Here is a 21,232-nt window from a genome sequence, read left to right on the forward strand (position 1 = left end):
ATCAGTCCAACTCCGGCTACGCAATCCACCGTATTTTTGCGTAGAACTCCTTTTCGCCTTGGCGACCTTCGGCCGCGCTTCAAAAAAATAACCCTCATCAATCCGACTCCGGCTACGCAATCCACCGTATTTTTGCATAGAACTTCTCTAAAGAATTTATTTTATTGGGAACAAAAGTTTTGGGAAAAATGACTTTTGGGAAAAAAGTCTTGGGAAAAACAGTTTGGAAGAAAAAATTTGGGAACATTTGCCTTTGGGAAAAGTAAGCATTGGGAAAAAAGTTTTGGGAAAAACGGATTGGGAAAACTGGTCGGCAACGGAAGTAATCGCCGAAACTGAGGCCCATTTTGAAGGCAAAGAAAAATCGTTTTACAAAGGCGGTGTCGAAAGATTGGAAAAGCATTGGAATGATTGTATCTCCCTAAAAGGCGACTATGTTGATGAATAAAAACGAATTTTGGCAAAAAAATGTGTTTTAATTAATTAGTCACACACATTATTTACGAAGTGTTACTAATGTATTCCTTTCAAAGTAGAGGCATCGCATAATTTTTCGAGTTTTGCGTTTTTTTTTTGTTTTTTTGAATACAAATTATAGCATGACCATGTTTCTGCTATATTATGATTTTTTCGTACTCTTAGTATGTTTGGATCATCAGTAGAAATCTGAAGGCATCTAGATTCTGTAATTTTTCATTTCCTTATATAAATTTTGTTTGCCAAATGTAGTTTACAGTGACGGTACGATATGAAATTTCGTTCTCTTCTACTTCGAGGCTCACTCAATAAAAAATCGTTTGTTCATTATAAGTTTTTTCATAGAATTTGACAAAATAGTTCTTTATTTGACTAACACTAAATTTTTCGCAATTGAAATAGCAACGAAAATCACAAACCTAAATAAAAACAATAAATAAAATAAAATTACAGCAAGTACACTTAAAACGTTTTTCCACATTACTTGTTCTAGGGCGTGTTTTTTGAGGGATACTTTTGTTTTCCCTGGTTATACCTATATGCATTTCCACTATTTCTAAGCTTTTTGTATTTATTATCACTCCACTTTTCAACATTACATTTCCTTTTTGTACCTCTGTTACACTTATCAATTACCTTCGACAAAAATGGCTTTTAAAACGTTATTCGGGGCTCCGTTCAATTAGTGAATTAGAATACCTGGCAGTCTATTTTGACTTCAAGCGCAGCCAGTGTTGCCAATTTAGCGACTTTGTCGCTAGAATTGACGACTTTTGCTTGAGTCTTGGCGACAAAAAAAAAAGTTTCGGCGACAAAAATGATTTAGCGACTTATCTGGCGACTTTTGGAGCGCAAATCAAAACCGTTTTAGGCAATAGATACTTTTCTGTCAACTTGATTACCCGTGAATGCCCTTTCCCTTCCCTACTCTAGAGTAACAATTTACTGACTATAGATAAAATAACGCACTACCTATTGGTGAGTTATCGTCGATAAATTATCGATCTATTATTGAAATTTTAAATATATTTTTACCTTAAAATGTTTTATGAAATTAACAAAAATCATACGTTGTATTAAGAAATAATAAAATATATTTCAATTCAATTACACCTTGTTTCACACAATTGTAATGAGTAACCAAATTATTTTTACCACTGATCACATAAGAGCAATGCGGTCGGGGAATCCCCGGATTTTATTATGTTCTGTACGTGAAACAATTGAATTGATATCAGCTCAGTTGATTGTTTACTATCCTCTAGATTACTTACTTTTTCATTCATTTTAAGTAAATATAAAATATTTAAATCTATCTCAAGGTTGCTTAAATAATGGATTTACCTCTGAAAAAAAGCAGTACGTTCAAAAATATCGAGATGTATGGGAAACACAGCCTGAATTCAAGGGCTGCCTGAAACCAGTATTTCAGGAGTTTGAAACTAACTTCCGTTGATCTCAAATTTCAGTAGAGTTGGTATTACTGGTTTAATTATTATTCATCTACAAATTTTAAGGTCGCTGCTGGCCTCTTTGCACCTCTCAAATTGAAATTTAGGATCCGCCCCTGTTGGAGTTATCGACTTTCTAGCGACTTTTGATATTGGCCGTAGCGACTCAGATTTATTGGCGTTGGCAACACTGAGCGCAGCTATATCACTCACATAACTTACTTATGCACATCCGTATGTAGTATGCATTTAGGCGCACGTACTTGAAGTGCGATTATAATGTGCGAAGTGCGAATATAACATAACGCATGCATGCCTCATTTCACCCCTTCAACAGATATTTGTATTACATCAGTCAACACTAAATAAACCCAAAACGCCAATCACATATACACACATACACAAGAGTATATATACATATAAATATAATATAAAGTAAAGCAATTTCACTGACATTAAGTGATGATGGAATTGCATGCGATGAAGCACAGCGTAATTGACATGTCATTGCAAATTTATTACACTTCATAACAGCATAAATAGAAAAGCTAGACAGAAATGAGAAACGAAAAAAAAAAAAATGTAAAATAAACGGCAAAAAACGAGATCAAAGTGATAGGGGCAAACTTGTAGGATATTTATTGGTCTCCAGCGGGAGCCACCAACTAGTCGACATAGTCAAGTGGAAGTCAATCGCAGCAGTCAAGTAACTATGAAAGCAAAATATTGAGTACTAAAAGTATTATGCAAAATGTGTATGTGTATGTATGTACATAAATATATGCATAAATATGCTCAACAAGCGGAAGAAAAGTAGTCACCTATAAAATGTTAGAAAATCTCTTTTCTTCACTCCAGACTGAGTGCATAAGTTTGTGTATATATAAGTGAGTATTGCATATGTATATGTATGTAGTTAGTGCGTGTGTGGATGTGCCGCTGATAGCGTACAATTTTCATAAACTAACCAAATAATTTCACACATCATTAGCATTTTCATTCATGCTCGTACTCGGTTTCAGTGAACTCGAAAAATGCGCCGCCTTCAACAAAAGGCACACACAATGGCATCCTAAGTGAAGGGGTTACCACCAGTTTGGTTAAATTTCAGTGGTCACATTTGACAATGTCTTTTAACTAATACAAGTTTGCGTAAGTTTTGCAAGTTTGCTGAAACTGAGATTGCTGAGCCTCAAGGAAACTTATATTCACATGTACATATATACCTGCATAAGTATTTGTGACTGTGTATGTGAGTATGTGAGTATGTAGTTGGTACCTTGAGGTGCCTTGCGGCTTTTGCTTTGGTTGTGTGAGTTAAATCAAATCGTTATCTGCTTAAGTTGAACCCACATAATAAATTCCCACATGCAGATGCGGTCATCAGGCTGTCAATGATCCTTGAAATTTGACTTGCTGAACTTTGAAAATGAATGATTATGATGGGAAATGGCATTTTTGTGGTGTAATATTTAAACGAATGCGACTATTATAATGATATGGTAAAGAAAATTTAGTAGACTTTACGTTTAACTGTGTGCTTTAAGTCAGCATCTTTGACTTTTCTTCAGCACTAACGTACAAATTAGCCCTCTGCACGGAAAAATTGGTTAGCTTCAAGCAGCTGTCGGTAATCCAACATCACACGTCGAAGAAAGAGTGAGGAAGGCAACAACCGCCTTGCGTAGGTGCAAGGACGCAATTGGCAAGACATGGAACCATTCGTCTACAGCTGTTTTTTTGGTTATATAAGACTATTATAAAGCCAATCTTATTATATGGAGTCTTAGTCTAATGGAAGTTACTAAAGAGGACGACATTGGTGAAGAAGCTGGAGAGAGTTCAAAGGTCGGCACTCATTGGAATCAGTACGGCGCTACGAACGACTCCTACTCTGGCGCTCAACGCTTTGTTAAATGAGGTACCCATAGACATCGCTAAATAAGGGCGGGGTTATGGTAGTAGCATACGCCGATGACTTGCTCCTAATGGTGCCGGGACCGTTTCCCTCAGTCATGGCTGAGATTTTAGAAAGGTCACTGTACTACGTCGCTGGGCTGCCACTTGCGGCCTCAGAGTCAACATTGACAAAACGGAGCTGGTGCTATTCACCAGAAAATATAAACCTCCCCGTAGAAAGAATGCCACAGCAGAAAGCAATCGTATGGGAATCGAATGAAGGGAATACCAAAGAAAAGATGTATGGATTCGGTTATCGATGACCTTAAAGAGATGATCTCACGAAAATGGTGGCGATTGACAGTGGATCGGGAAATCTGGAGAAAGATAGTTGCGGAAGCAGTGGTCCACCCAGGACTGTCATGATAAGAAAGAAAACAAACCCACACACTTTGGACTTCCCAGATTAAATAACCACATCCTCACGCTTCTATCGGAAGTTAGGTAACATAGAGTGATACTTGTCTCCAAACTCCATTGAAAATCGGGTAAATAGCACCCGAAGCCACACATTGAAAATCGGGGAAAGAAGGTAAGTATAGCTTTCTACTACTGTAAATCTATGTTCGGGAAAAATGGGTAGTGGTTCTGCCAATCTTAACGAAGGAATGACTGGTTTGGTGGGAAGCTTTTCCGAAGGGTTAATATATCATTAAATTGGAGAGGGTACAAAGGACTGCTTATATTGGCATCACCGAAGCATGTAGTAGATCTTTTCCCAGTGTTATCCTGAATATTGTCTTACATGGTATCTTACTTCCCATCGGCTTTTACATTGTTTCCATTGGTGCTCAAAATGCAATCAGGTTAAAAGAGGTTGGCCTCAGAAGGCAATCTCTCAACGGACATAATAGCATTTTTAGACAGTTAATACCTTATTTCTCGGAACTTCGTACAGATTTCCCTAACCGCAAACTGGAGTTTAAGTGCCGTCACAGGCCAATCTTTCCAAATAGGCAATATTGGAATGACGAGAAATCTGCACCGAAGCTGATACTCTTCACTCATGGCTCCAAAATGGAATCGGAGTAGATCAAATCTTTTGTGTATGCAAGGAATATTTCTCTAACCTGGGTTCCTAGACTTAGAAAAATAGAGGCAAATGAAATTGCTGATGAGAGGCCTCAGAGACCTCCTTAGATCGTGCGGATTACATCAACATTTCTCGCTGACTGTAGATATCTGCCAGTTGAAGGTCTCATAATGGTATCAAACCGGCGCTTTAGTGCTACTTGAGGAGTGCCAGAGCGGTACTTCAACCATTTCACCTTCACCTACCTACCTCTGCGTATGTCCAAACCGCGTATGTCCCTAATGAAGTTATGAAAGGAATTTCGCAAAGAATGATTTTCGCATGACAAAAATAAATTATGCCAGGCAGGTGCGCATTTATTGATTTTTTGTTGATCTAATGTCTACTTTAATTTTATTTTTAAGTCTTCATAAATACTACGGTTAAAAATTTAATATGACGCCAATTCACACTGCAGAGATGCCTTCTAATTCCTTTTACTTCCGCAAGTGTACCACCATTGCTGCCGTTGCACTACCAGTTTTCCGTTGCTTTCATATTTCCTTTTAAGTTTTTTTTCATTTTCGCCTGAGTACCTAGCCAAAAACACATCATTATACGGGCACACATACACATTTCCACAGCACCTTCACTCAGACCTCTTACAAGCGCTGCAGCTCCATGGCAAAGCGAAACAGCTGTGACGGTGCTGCATTACGGCAATGACTGACAACCAACACATCGCTTAGCGGATTATCGAGACATAGCTGCGTCTGCTGGTGCACCAGCCAACCGCCACGTCTGAGCCAACGTTGACTCTGATTCTCCGCCTCCTCATTCTCACTGTGATTGCGCCCATTTTCATCGGCATCCTGGCCAACGCATGACTGCAACACCACACGAAAATGCGATGCGCGCGTCGAACTCGTCAGCAACGTCGAACGTTTCGGTATTTGCACTACATGGAGACACGCACCGGAACTCGCCTGCAATTGGGAATTTCGTCTATGCAGATACCAATGCGTAACGTCACTACGAAAGCAGCTACTCATATGCAACTGACTGGCCTGGTGGTCATCGTCGATGTTGGTGGCACGATTGGTGATTTGCAAACAAAGCTCGGCGGAGCTTAGAGTGCCAAATGCGATGAAGTCATCATTGGGTAGTCTGAAAGTGGTGAAAAACAAACGTGCAAACAAATGAGCAGACACAAACATACACACAAGCACACCCTTAGGTGATTCAATGGAAGATGATTTGTGATCAAAAAACAAAAACAAACAAAAAAGAGATGGTGAAGAGCAATGGTTACTGATACAAATGAAAACCACGTAGATGCTTGTATCGATGTGTTGTTGTGTTGTTATGCTGCTGTGTGTTGAGTGATGGCTTTGGCTTACGCACTTGAGTTGTGGGAAAACATGCAGCAAATACCAGGAAAATGGCCGGCAATTGAGTGCACTTTTCAATTGATAACTGAGCTGTATGTCGGTGAAGTTAACGGGTACAAGTTTTGCAGCTGGCTTGGAAGCATAAAAGAAGTATTTGTAGGCGTCCAGCCATGTTTCGGCGATGATTTTGGAATTTCTGTTGAAAGATTAAGAAGGAGGGCTTAAATTTGGGGTGCATTAAAGGGAAAACTTAAACCATTTCAATTAAGAAATTTATGAATTTTTCGTTGAAAATTCCAAAATAAATATTTATCTCTTAATAAGTGCATGTATGGATAATATAGCTATGTACGAGGGGCGTTCAATGTGTTCTCATTGCATTACTTGATGGCACAAATACAAAGTTTTACAGACTATCAACTCATAAAACCGTACTCGGCAGTCATAAGAGGGTAGAGAAAGACAAGGTTAGAGGTGGTGACTACATCAATGAGCCTCAGCCGTTTGTGAAATACCTAGGGTGTCTTAGTGGATCTCTGAATTAGCTCCCGAGACTACTTGGGGTACGCTGACAACAAAGCAGTTATTGCGACCGTGGCGCTAAACAGAATAATGGCGAACATCAGAAGACCAAGGCAAGAGGCAAGACAGGTGCTGGCTGAAGTGGTGAGGTCTATCCTACATACATATACGGTGCGACAATCTGACGAAACGCGTTCAAGTACGCTACTGATAGGGGAAGCATTAACACCACGTATCGCTTGTGTGCTCTTAGTGCCTGCTCTGCCTTCAGAACAGTCTCAGAAGATACGGCGCTCTTCATAGCTGGCCTAAGATAACTCGACCTCATAGTGAAGGAGGTGTATCAAATGAGAAGGATGAAGCACAATCAAGCCCAAAGCAATCACACAGAAAAGCCATAAATCAGCGCTGCATACGCCTGTGGCAGACACGATGATACAGTGTAAAAATGGCAGGTGGAACTACGGTCTCATCCACAAAGTTGAAACTTGGCTCCAGAGAAAGCACTGATAAGTAGATTATTACCGCAACCAAATTGTACGTGGTTATAGCTGTTTTTACTAACTAATCTCCTTGGACTAACTCGGAATATGTTCAACAATGCCGATTAAAAAGGGATGAGCTCTGTGGATATGGACAGGTCACCATTTACTGTATACCAGGACACAAAGGAATAAAGGGAAATGGGCGAGCCGATTAGCTCGCTAAGCAGGTATTCGTTCATCGAGTTTGAACACGTCATAAATATACCCATAATTCCCCTTTCTGAAAACGGAACTGAATTCGAAACTAGTTCTGGAAACGCCGTCGACATGGGAACACTCAACCTCGTACAAAACTGCAAAAATTATGCCAAGGATTTGAAATACGGAAACAACAAACGTTATTTTATTTATATATTATTTTTTTTCTAGAAAAGACTGCAAAATATTGGTTCGAGTACTGTCGGTACACTGTCTCACCTCACATCACGCAGCAAAATGGGATTAGTCAAGAGCGATGCGGGTAACTCATGCAATGAAGCGAATATTAGGCGTACTTTGGGACACTTACTTTGCCACTGTCCTGCCCTCTGTAGGACTCGATAAATGTGCCTAGGATATTGTTGGCAAAAGGCTGAATGGCTTGCTAAAACTCGCGAAGACTTGCATTAAGAATTACATAAAATAATAATTTGACTCCAAATACACAGCACTGGTAACACAATGGTCCCTAGAGGTCTAAGTGAGACTTTTTTTACAGATCAGCCAGCACTACCTAACTTAACCCATGGCTGTTTTGAAGCGTATCTTTATCGTTTTGGGCACGAAAAGACTCCGGGCGAGCAGTGCCCACCAGTAGTTGACGAAAATGCGCTTCAGTAGTCTAATGGCTCCGCCTCAGTAGTCTAATGGCTGGGAGATAACCTCACCCGAGAATCTTTTGCCAATTACACTGATGAATCACGTATTGAATAAATTATAGCACATGACTGCAAGATGGTGCAACAACTCCGGCACAGCGAACAGGCAAGACGGAGCCGCGAACGTAGAGAAAGTTCATCAACCAGCAAACCTACTTGGAGATGAAAATGTAAGTAAACTAACGATAATATACTTAGAAACTAACTTTTCTGTGGTGTGGACATGGACATAGTGAGAGAAGACGTACAGATCCGGCAGGTGTGGCTCTATCCTGAAATGATTTTACCGCGGGTGGTAACAAGTATGTAGATGTAAATTCTGACGTATTGAATCAGAACAGTAACTGATGTTGAGTCTAGTGCTCGAACCGTCTCCCGAAGAAATACTAGTACCAGCGGAATTGGTGACGGTACGAGGATTAGTTCGGGCTCAAGGCCCACACTGACAGAGTTCAGGTCTTCCTCATAACAAAAAATAATAATTATTATAGAACTATTATTTATCAAAGAAGATCATAAAGACTGGCGCGATTATGTTGAAGAAACCCGAACACCGCCCCGTAATTACATTCCTTACAAAACAAGGAAAAAGTAAAAAATACTATTATTAAAGGAATGGGGGCTTGTCATAATTTTGCGTCTTTATTATCTACAACTTAAAAGTGGTAAAGTAAATTTTAAAGCAACAGGCACAGTATTAAAGACGCCTCCCACTCAGGTGCCTCCAGTACTCCTTCTACAGAAGAAGATACTGTGAAAAAAGTTGAGAAACTCGTGCTGGAAGACAACCGAATAAAGGCTTAATTATTAGCAGAGGGGCTTAGCCTATCCACTGGTGCCATACACAGCATTCTTCCTCATCTCAATCTCTCAAAATGGAGTCCAAGGTGCCTACTTGTAATGCTACTGACACCTCAAAAACAAATGCGCGTGGAGTGCTGAGAAAAGTGAAAAGTGTAGAAACTTGCACTGGTGCACCCCCAAACTAAGGGAGTATTATTAACAGAGAGAGCTAACTTATTCGCTGGTACCATACACACTATTCTTCATGATCATCCCAATCTATCAAAAGTGAGAGCGAGGTGGCAACCGCGAATGCTCACGACATCTCACAAAGAAGAGCAAGTGGAATGCTAAAGAAAGTTTTTGGGGCTCTTTCTAAAAATGCAATGGGTATTTTCTACCCTATTTCCTGAAAGTAAAAATGCGTGTATGATGCAGTGGCATACGACAGGTATTGGACCTCCTGAAAATTTAAAATCATTTCAACCGCCAGAAAGAGCTTGGCTACACTGGGATTTCGGATTCGAAAGAAGTTTTATTGATTAAGTACTCGAAAAAGGATGAAACTATAAAAGCAACATCGTATGCTACCACTTTATATAATTTAACGGAAGATGAAGTAAGGTTGTAAGTAAAGGTTGCAGCGTTTGCCCACTATGAGACACATTCCGGCTCATTACCCATTGTGATGCCTAAAACCCGTGTGTAGTTTTCAAAAATTTCAGAAGATCTCTGATTTTTACAGTACTGCGATTTTACAATTTATTAAAAAATTTTCTACCTAAAATGGTAAATCTACGTCTGGATAGAGCACAACAGTGGCACAGGAGGTGCAATATCATCTCTACTGGACAGCTTCTGCAGAAGTCATGTGCTTGTACGCACATCCTCTGGGCGTGTCTGCCTATTAGGCAATGCTATGTTTATTTTGGCTCAGCTAAGATTCTGTGTGATTTATCACCGCCTGGTAATAAATTAACGAGAGCAATTAAAAAAAAAATACGGAGAAAACTAAATTCCGGTGTGTTGCTTCTTAACGACAAGGTTCCAGTTCACTCAGAGCCTGTTTCGAGGGTCGCTGTACGAGATAGTTGCTACGAAGAAATCAATCATTCACCCTATAATCCAAAGCAGGCCTCTAGTCATAAATTTTTTCTTCCCAAATTTGAAAAAATACCTCCGTGGAAAAAAATCGTCGTTAATTTCAAGATATGTACTATTACAACTAGACAACTATTGTAGCGGAAAAATACGAATATTTTGATTTTAATTTGAATTTGAAAATGAAATTTTTCATAATTATACTGAGAATACATTGAACGCCTCTCGTGAGTATGCAATCACATACATACCTATACATATACTCGTACGTAAGTTTATGTTTGAAAAGTCACATTTGACTAGCACAAGCAATTTCACACATATACATACATACATACATACATAGACCACTGCAACGCCTACCCAAATTACGGTTATTCTCTCGAGGTCATCGCTCACCTTAGATACGTTGTCTGGCTATCGCTGCCATTGGGAAAACGGAATGGATGCTGTTTGCGAAAAATATGTCCAACCCGACTGCAGGGCACAATCTCGATTTGACCGCCACAAAGCCACAATTTAATGGAGAATTCAATGGACTCGCCACCCCAGGTCTATAAAGAAAAACGAAAAATGCATTAGAAGTCGAAAAAAATTAAACAGAAATTGTCTGGATACATTCGGCTGATGTGGACGAAAAATCAACAGCAATACGTATGTATGTTTATACATATGAATAATATTTCCATATTTGGAGAGAAGAAAAATCGATTTTGTGTTGCAACTTCACACAATTTCTTTTTTCCTAAAATGTGGCAATAGACATAAATATGCGAGGTGTCTTCACAAAGACTTGGTATTTTTCACGAAAAATATTTATTTATTCATCATTATATATTTTTTCGCCTTATAAAAAATCCCTCTTATGCTACGACAAACTAGCTAATCAAGGCTCTGCAAGCATTCGACTAGGACCTCAACCCTTTCTAAGTGCCAATTTTGCATCTATTCAACTATGAATTGACGACTTCATGTGGTCTACCCATAGAAGATGTCGCTCTGAGTTGGGCTCAAGCAGAGCAGCCAAGTGCTTTGTGAAAGAACCAAACAGAAAATTAACGACCTTCGTCTTAAAACTTAGTAGGTAGAATCTGAAAGTACTGATGGGTGTAAACACAGGGCACAATCTATGTGACCTATGGTGGGCGTAATGACAGCGCGCGAAACCTATGACCAGCATATGGTTCCCATTGGCGACTATAGGAATCATTGGCGATCCTATATGTCTGCCTTGTCTTGAGAATGAGGACACTGCAGTGCATTTTCTCTGTAGCTGTCCGGCATTTTCTAGAATCAGAGTTAAGCTTTTGGGTTGCGATGCACTAAGTATGGATAAAGTTCACACTCTTCTTCTTCCAGATCTCTTAAGAGTCATTAGTGAATCCAAGAGATTTTCGACAGAGTGATCTCAGATCAATTTTTCCGTGCATCTATCCTGTTTCTCTATTATTTCTACTGTGATCTAAATATTTGGGTGTAGTGCAATGGCCTTCATGACTGAATGCTTCGACTTGTACAACCCCCACAGATCTAATCTAATCTAATCTAATCTAATCTAATCTAATCTAATCTAATCTAATCTAATCTAATCTAATCTAATCTAATCTAATCTAATCTAATCTAATCTAATCTAATCTAATCTAATCTAATCTAATCTAATCTAATCTAATCTAATCTAATCTAATCTAATCTAATCTAATCTAATCTAATCTAATCTAATCTAATCTAATCTAATCTAATCTAATCTAATCTAATCTAATCTAATCTAATCTAATCTAATCTAATCTAATCTAATCTAATCTAATCTAATCTAATCTAATCTAATCTAATCTAATCTAATCTAATCTAATCTAATCTAATCTAATCTAATCTAATCTAATCTAATCTAATCTAATCTAATCTAATCTAATCTAATCTAATCTAATCTAATCTAATCTAATCTAATCTAATCTAATCTAATCTAATCTAATCTAATCTAATCTAATCTAATCTAATCTAATCTAATCTAATCTAATCTAATCTAATCTAATCTAATCTAATCTAATCTAATCTAATCTAATCTAATCTAATCTAATCTAATCTAATCTAATCTAATCTAATCTAATCTAATCTAATCTAATCTAATCTAATCTAATCTAATCTAATCTAATCTAATCTAATCTAATCTAATCTAATCTAATCTAATCTAATCTAATCTAATCTAATCTAATCTAATCTAATCTAATCTAATCTAATCTAATCTAATCTAATCTAATCTAATCTAATCTAATCTAATCTAATCTAATCTAATCTAATCTAATCTAATCTAATCTAATCTAATCTAATCTAATCTAATCTAATCTAATCTAATCTAATCTAATCTAATCTAATCTAATCGAATCTAATCTAATCTAATCTAATCCAATTTAATCCAATCTAATCTAATCTAGTCCAATCTAATCTAAAAACTAATCTAGTCCAATCTGACTAAAAAGGGTATTGGTACCTCGCGGCCCTTTACTCCTTAATGGAATGATAATAATATATTATATGTATGTACAGCACGAGCTCTTCCAATGATGCGGAGTTTAACTCAACAATTGTGGTAAGTCTCCGTCCTTTAATGGGCCTCTTCAGTACCAAAAAAAGTCGCAGAACAGTGCAGAAGACTGAGAGATGACACTACAACAACGTCCCTACTTCTGCTGGAAAACAATTCGGATCAATGCCAAGAATGCGCGATATAGAAATGTATACAGAAATATATATACGTGAAGAAAACTTTGGATGCTAAGCGGAGAATGTCCGTTAAGGACAGGCCCAGGAAGCTGAGGCTTTTTTTTATCATAGAATTTACCTCCAGGGCCTCCGAGCTGTTGAAGAAGGAGCTCACGACTTATCAGTGCTTCCGGCGTTCCTTTACAGTGCTTGTTGATTAGACACGAAAACTATCTTTCTAAAGGGTTTTCAAATAACATGTGTTATTTTGATATGGATTGCGCTATCGAGAGATGATTAATGATTTTTTATGGCCGGAATTGGATGGTATTGATCTGGATAACATTTATTTTCAACAAGACGGGGCTACGTGCCACACAAGCCACAAAACCATTGATCTTTTACGGTAAAAGTTTCCGGACCGTGTCATCTCTCGAAGATGTGATCACAATTGGCCACCGAGATCTTGTGATTTAGCACCTTGTGGCTTTTTTCTTTGGGACCACGTGAAGGAGAAGTTCTACGTCAACAACCCAAGATCGATTCAAGACCTCAAAGATGGAGTTCGTGAGGCTGTCGAGGACATAGAGCAGCCACTTTGCAAATAAGTTATGGAAAATTTCATGAAAAGGATATTATCCTGTAAGCGTGGTCGTGGTGGTCATTTGCCTGATGTTATTTTCCACTATTAACAGCATACCTTCATCTTTACAATTAAATAAAAATCGATCATTTATATTAAAAAAATAGCATTGCTCTTTCAACATCAAATTAACACCTCTTTAGAAGCAGACTACAGATAGTTAAGTGAGTTCGAATATTCTCACTTTATGGCAAACCAACCTCGCACGTCCCATATCTAGCTAACGAATCTGCCCAGGAGTTACCTATAATGTTATTCTGAGCAGCTATCCATATGAATTAAACTTCAATGTATCCGTTTGCGGTCGAAAGGGAAGACTAACAACTCACGATTTTGAGCGCATTATTAAGCCCATGGTCCTTCTTGGCACTTGGTAGCCGGAGTAAATGTTTATTTGTTGATAGTTACTGCTTCTTTAATTGCGGTTACCTCTGCTTAGAACACACAGCAGAGGTCTAGTAGCCTGAACTTGAGCTCCACCAACCTTTCTGTGCAACATCAAACCATCCGTGAATAGATTCTCTGGCAAAAGAACAAGGGAGCAGATTCAAGATTACAAGGTTTGACCAGCCGAAGCGATATTGCCAGAGTAATTTTGGTTGATATGTCATAGTAATCAATCGCGGTAATAGCGCAGACACACCAAATTTAGCGAAGTCCTCAGCCATCTTTGTGATCCTTCTGGCAGAAAAATGTGAAACGCAGATGGCGCTCTAAGCATTTAGAAGTTCCTAAGCAACGACAGGTGGGTATTTCCACTAGTTAGGACTGGTAGCAGCAGGCTAATCACCTACCCTGTCAGAAATCAAGATTGATTAACTAAACCAACGCATGACTGAGTGGTGTGAACAAGGAAACAAAAAAAAAAAAAAAAAAAAATGTCAGAGGAGACTTGGAGGAGGAGAGAGAGAGAGAGGGTCAGGTGAATACAATCAGTTTTCTTCTTGTTCAGTTGGACAACAATGTAACATGAACCGTCGCTGCATTGATTTTCAGTAAATCTTCAAAATCACTGGGTGTCTCCACACCGTATTCTCGAGACTCACTGCACCCCGTGCATTCTTCCCTTGAAGGTATGTGAATGTGAAATGAGAAAATGAGAAAATGCTTTGGAATTAGAGGCTCAGTTACCTCTTTTCATTTTCCCAGCCCTCCATTCTTTTCTTGTCGGAAATTGTAAAAGGGTTCGAATTTTGAAGTCCCAAACCGACAAAATATAACCGCGTTTAAGTCAGCTTCGATTTCATTAAGCCCAATGTGATTTCACTCAAGACCGCTGTATATCCATAAGAGCTCCCATTGCACCTATATGTGTAATTTTTGAGGACTTACAATGGTTGGGGTTGGAAGTCAAAATGCAACCTTTTCGGAAAAACGTTGGTCACACTCTTAGATACATCCCAGCAGGGTAGACATTGTGAAAATAAAACATAGAGTAATAAATAACCTTTTGAGGGATAACAAATTTAGTAAACACACTAGGGGCTCTATGACAGTTAAGGCTGTTTGTTGTATGTCTTCAATTACGCGGTTTTAAATTTTTCTAATAAAACAAAAATCATTGCAAAATATTAAAGTATTGGGCAGCAAAGCCCTTTTAAAATAACCCCACTTTTTTCAGTTGCTTAGGATTAACGCTTACCTCTAGCAAAGGGTTGAAGCCGTTCAGTTTGAAAAACCAATCTCGGGAGATCATAAAAATTCCGCCAGCAAAGGTAGGACTTCTGAAAATCAAAACCAAAAAGAAATATAAAATTTTTTATTAAAAAACTTCTAACTGTATTATATTATTTGTAAAACATAAAAGATAAACTTTGAGTTACGTTCGTCAACACAAATTTTCATTCCGAATTGTCGTTATTTGTAACTTTGAGGTCGTGCTTTGTACCATTTTGGACGGTTTAGTGGATTGATTGGACAAATAAATTTAGTTTTCATGTGTTTCAATCAAATCGAATTCATTATTTTCTGTTTTTGTTTTTGTTTAAGAATTACTATTATACGGAGAGCGGATACTCTTAATATTCGATTTTGCATATTTAAAAAACTAACCTTACTTTTACCAAAATTTCGTTCATAGTGAGTTTTTGTTTGAGAAACAAGAATTGCAATGGAAGTGATAATTTTGCTGCAGATTTTGTAAATTCATTAAATTTGCTTATAATTTTATTACAGCTTACTAAACTGTCTTAAGGTCCTCTTATATATATATACATATACATATATATATAGCTCTCGGAGGTTTGCTTATACCTGCCGATGGCTGACAGCTAGAAAAAACTTTTTCTTCATTTTGGTGTTTCACGTAGATTCGAACCAACGTACTTCTTATGATCTACATAAACAATTACTTTACATGAAACACAAAAATATATGGAGCTCACCATCAATTTTTTGACGTAAAAAAAAATATTAAAATGATTGAAATTATTAAAGTCATTAAATTTATTAAATTATCAACAAGGAAAGATTGTGCAGATACTTCAGCTTGTTTTAGAAAAATTAAAAGACTTTTTCTTGAATATAATTTTTTGAAGTCAGCAGGACTCTTAATTCAAAAAAAATTTGCCACTTGGTACGATATTTGTTTTTTTCCTTTTGAAAATTTTCCTTTTCCTTTTAATGAAAGTCTTTTTTTCGAATATTTTTAACTTTTTTTAAATTTTATTTTTTTGTTTTTGAAAATTTTTAGTTTTTTTTTATTGAAAATTTTGAATTTAAGAAAATCACTTTTTTCTTGAATACAAATTTCTTAAGTCGCGTGCACCCTTAACTAAGAAACTTTGACTGACTGACTTCAATTTTTTTTATAAATAGTATCCGAATACTGCATTTGGTTTTTTTGTTAGGTTAGGTTAGGTTCGGCAGCCGCATCGCACATAGAGACAACCATGCCACTTAGACCACGAAAGGGGCTCGTTGTGAACCGCGGGTGCTGGGCTACATTTTCCTCTCCATATTGAACCATCCTGAGCTTTTGCCAAAGCGTAAAAGGTTGTTGATAGCTAAAGTGTATAGATTATCTATATTTGTTAAGAAGTAGGATTTTAAAAATCGGTTCCTGCTTCGGGTTAGAGCTGGGCACGTGCAAAAAAGGTGTTGAATTGTTTCCAACTCCTCCTCAGACTACGACAGAAGTCATACATGTAAACGCCTAGTCTCCTTGCATGATTTCCTATGAGACAATGTCCTGTGAGGGCCCCTGTTAAGATCCTGATTTGAAGTCTACTCAGTTTTATAATACTCTTGTTTATAGCCTTGGCCATGTTTGCCTAGCAATTTCACAGGTGTTAACGCTAATCCATCTTTTTTTTGTATTTTTATGAAAATGTTTAGTATAAAACCAAAACGCGCTTTTTACGCAAATATAATTTTTTTTCCTCTGATTAACTTAATTTTTTTTTACAAATAGTTTTCGGATGTATATTTCTTTTTTATTTTCTTTTTTTTTGTTAGAATTTTATTTTTGAAAGTTTATAATTTTTTTTGTTTTGAAAATTTTGGATTTTGTTTGTTTTGAAAAATTTAATTTTTTGGTTTTAAGAATTAAAAACACGCGTTTTTCTCGAATATGCATTTCGAAAGTCAGTCGGACTTCAGATTCAGTCTGATTTTTGATTTTGACCGATTGACTTGTTTTATTTTATAAATAGTTTTGGGACGATTTTTGCTATTTTGTTTTAATTTTTGGTTTTTGAAAGTTTTTTTCTTTTTTATTTTCTTTTTTTTTTAATTAGAATTTTATTTTGGAAAGGTCTCAATTTTTTTTTCGTTCTGAAACTTTTGTTTGTTTTGAAAAATTTAATATTTTGGTATTGAAAATTTTTATTACAAAAAACGCGTTTTTCTCGAATTACATTTTACAAAGTGGCCAACTCTCAATTCAAAAAATCTTCACCGATTGACTATAATTCTTTTTATAAATAATTTTCGGACGATTTTTCCTGTTTTCTTTCGAAAATTTTTTTTTTCTTTTTGCAAATTTAAATTTTTTTTTGCTTGAAAATTTTTAATTTTTTTTTGATAATTAAAAAAAAAACTCGTTTTTCTCGAGTATACATTTATCAAGGCGGTCGGATGCTTAATTTAGAAAAATCTTGACCGAAATGGCTTGCATTTTTTTATTAATTATATTCTGACGATTTTTACGTTTTTGTTTTTTGAAAAATTTTTCGTTTTTTAAATCTTTGTTTTTTGGGAAATTAAGAATTTTTGTTTTTGAAATTTGGAATTAAAAAAACGTGACTTTGAATGAATTTTTTTATAAATAGGTTTCGCACGATTTTTGCTTATTCCTGTTTTGAAAATTTTCCGTTTTTAGTTACGAATTTTTTTTTTTGTTCATTTGAAAATTTTGATTTAAAAAAAAACGTTTCATCGCCAATATTTTTTTTTTTCAGGGCTGTCCGAATCTTAATTGAAAAAAATGTTGGCCGATAGACTTGCTTTTTTTCATAAATAATTTTTGGACGATATCTTTTTTTTTTTCTTTTTCTTGAAAATTTTTTTGCTTGTGAAGCCAACATTTTGTTTTATACTTTATTTAATCTGGATATTTATTGTCACGTAGATTCTCCGATAGAAATTTGGCCGCGCTCCAATTCCAGGTTGGCAGAGCGCGCCTTGATATTTTTCTACAAATGCAGGGTTCTATATTTTTGAGCCGCCTCCGAACGGCAGATGGTTTTTCATGAGGCGCTTTTAGGAAAAGCCTTTTCTATCACTTGGATCCGAAACCGAAGCCCTCCAAATATTAGTCACGCACAAGCCATTTGGCTATAGCGGCCAGTTACTTTATCACTAACAAAACAATTTTTTAACATTTTATGAAAAAAAACGCAATAAGGAATAATTTTTAGGAACTGAAATTGCTTCTTTACTTCTCGCCGAAAAAATAACCGAAAATATAAATTTTTCTTCTTACGCCACAGTGGCTTAGCTCAGTGGGCTCTTAAGCAAAATTTTAAAAGAATATCTGATTTAGTACTTTTAAATTGGAAATCAACGAAAAGGAAACCAGCATTACAAAATAAATGTCATTTGAGTTGTGGTGAGCAAAAGTGAAAATATAGTAAAGTGTGAGTAAATTACTTGAATGCCTTTGCGGCGTTATTTGTGTCGCGACGAATTCGCGCTCCGCTGAATCGGTGACCCTCCCAGCCGTATTGCCGTAAATATGCGGTTTTCGCATTTATAAATTGCGCTGATTGTTGTCGTCGCTGTCCTTGTTGCTGTTGTTGTTTTGATTGTGCTGAATGTGGTCGCGGTATCCAATGAAAATGTAAATTCCAATCGAAACCACCCATGAGATTCTTGGAACTCTCTGTATACTCCAATGACTCGGCATCAATGCTATCCAGCACGGGACTAACCGCCACCACACCATCGCTATCGCCACCGCCTTCGGCCAAACGTTCCAGTAAAGGCTCCAGCCAACCTACATTAACCTCGCAATGACTATCGAGAAAGAGTAAATAATCGCCGGTGGCAAGGCGGGCGCCACGATTACGTGACTCAATCACACCCGAGCGACGCGCATTACGCGCTGTTTTAATTGTAACTTGCGGGAGAGGGGAAGTGGCATATGATGACTTGGAATGCGTGACAGAAGATTTTGTGGTCAGCGGTGATGAGAAATTGCGCATAAATGGTGGTAGCTTGAGGCGAAGCAGTGCGGGCAGCAAATCGACTGGGGGAAAAAAGTACAAAAAAAAAAAAAAACAAAAGAAAATTATGTAGTATTTTCTTGCTTTTGGTTTAAAATTTACAAATGCGCGCCGCTGATTTCAAACGAAACAGCGTCAATGCGACTGTTCCATTTACACGCATAGCCATGGCGTATACGCACCATCCTCACTGCAATCATCGATCAGTATCAGCTCGTGCAGATAGCGAGGCGGCGTGCGTAGATACAACGCCATTATGGTGCGTATGAGTGCGGAGCGCGCTTCGTTGTGAAACGCGACGATGACGGAGATGCGTGAATGCGTGCGCTGAGCAGCGGTCTGACGTAACGAGCGGGCATTGCAGCTGCAATGAAGCGTAAGTGAGGTGATGTTTAGAATTTGTGTTTGTATGCACGAACGCACCTGCCATCACGTGTGTCGGGTAGCGCGCGAAAAGCGCCAATTACATTGCTCCGTCGTACATTGTAATGGTAAAATTCCCACAGATCCGATTGAGAGCGCGCTGGTGTTGGTGGTGCGCTAGCAATAAATTCATGCACCGCTATGACATCGGCGACGCGCACGCGGTCCGCAGTACTGGGAAACACCTGCGGTAGTGGAAGAGACGCGATTGTTAAAGGTAGAATTTTCGCTAAGACGCTGGCACATTTTTTATTTTTTTTATATTTTATATTTTTATTTTTTTGTCTTAAATTTCTACTCATTTTCTAAATATTCACTTGCGTCTGCTCGTAGCTCGCGAAGTCCGCATACTCGTACTCAATGAATTGTAGACAACAGAATAGGCAGGTCAGCAGTAGCAGCGCGATGGGAACCAGCAGAAATTGAGACCACCGTCGCGTCTTGGTCTTCATCACGCGCGCATTGTCCGCGTTGACAGGAACAATCCACGCGCTCTTCAAACAAATTTAACTAAGCTCAATGCTTAAACATATATGACGTCTTATACAATATATAAATATGTACATCAAACACACTCGACCACTCCACCACTCACTCTACTTTTTGGCAACCTGCGAATAGAATCGCAATCCAGCAACTGACTTCAGTTCTCCCTCATGCTTGCGCTACAACGCCTTCATCAATTTTCTAGTTCAATTTCCATTTTTTTATTTGTTTACTTATTGTTAAATTTCGTTTTTTCCATTTTCTATAAGTTTAGATAGAAGTGTTTGCCTCTGTTTTCTTGTTGTCTTTTCTCAAGGCAACAACACCAAATGGGAAGCTACATGACAAACCGGTATCGTATGTGTAAATATGTTGATATGAATTGAAATTATCACCCAATTGTGTCGTCATGCCGTAGCTTGTCGTTGTTGCTGCCGTCTGCCGTCTACCGTTCGCCGTTTGTCTGCTGCCCCCCGTTTTTCACTTGTCTAAGTCACGCGTTTGACCAAAACAAAGTGGCGAAATGACATAGTGAAGCACAAAAGCTGAGCTGTTGGCCTTAATAATGAACGCTTTGACAGCAGAGATAAGATATTGGGAGTGCGGGCATACGTGGGTTTGTATGTTCCCAGCAAACATTTATACTTGATTTATGTATATTCTGTTGAAAAAGTATCAACAATTTTTTTCTTATAGGATTATGAATACTTGAAATATACAAGTACATTTTCCCCCCAATGTGTTAAATTATAATTCCATTCCTGTCCAAAAATGTTCGAGTTGTTACCGTCAGAACTAAATAAGATGATGGCTTTGTATTTCGCCTAACGATAAAACTGCCTATTAGAACAAATAATTTGGTGCAATCATCAAAAGCAGTAACAATGATTGCTCAAAATCTTCTACATAAAGGAATATTTTAAAAACTGAAATACTTTTCAACACAGAAATCTTCTATTTAATGAATATCTTCGCTTTCCGGACATTTTTTTTTTAGTTGGAAAGAAATGTATTTTTCTGAAAGTTTTTTTCCTGTAATATTATTTTAAATTTTGTTGAAAACAATTTTTTTTTTAATTTTTTAGAAAAAAATTTATTTTTAAAAATAAATTTATTGATAAATTGGAAACAAATTTTTTTTCTGAAATTTTTTGAAACAAGTTTTTTCTGAAATTTCTTGAAAAAAATTTTAGTTTTAATTTTAATATAAATTTTTTTG

The 21,232-nt window shown here is 37.2% G+C and overlaps 1 protein-coding gene across 2 annotated transcripts; it reads right to left on the bottom strand.

Moving 5' to 3' along the window:
• Window positions 1-5,368: 5,368 nt before the first annotated feature.
• LOC129235456 (putative polypeptide N-acetylgalactosaminyltransferase 13) lies at window positions 5,369-20,116 on the bottom strand. 2 transcript variants are annotated; one of them, XM_054869309.1, is made up of 9 exons: window positions 19,845-20,116; window positions 19,528-19,712; window positions 19,287-19,468; window positions 18,530-19,127; window positions 15,081-15,162; window positions 10,498-10,652; window positions 6,304-6,486; window positions 5,559-6,066; window positions 5,369-5,487 (listed from the first exon to the last, which is right to left on the bottom strand). In XM_054869309.1, exons 1-8 carry the CDS (start codon window positions 19,977-19,979, stop codon window positions 5,562-5,564), a joined length of 2,025 nt encoding a protein of 674 aa, XP_054725284.1. In that variant the 5' UTR covers window positions 19,980-20,116; the 3' UTR covers window positions 5,369-5,487; window positions 5,559-5,561. The 2 variants fall into 2 exon arrangements, with proteins under 2 accessions (XP_054725284.1, XP_054725283.1); XM_054869308.1 differs by having other exon boundaries at window positions 5,369-6,066.
• Between the last annotated feature and the right edge of the window lie 1,116 nt (window positions 20,117-21,232).

The sequence above is a fragment of the Anastrepha obliqua genome, chromosome 1, assembly GCF_027943255.1.
Source record: "Anastrepha obliqua isolate idAnaObli1 chromosome 1, idAnaObli1_1.0, whole genome shotgun sequence".
NCBI classification, from domain to species: Eukaryota; Metazoa; Arthropoda; class Insecta; order Diptera; family Tephritidae; genus Anastrepha; species Anastrepha obliqua.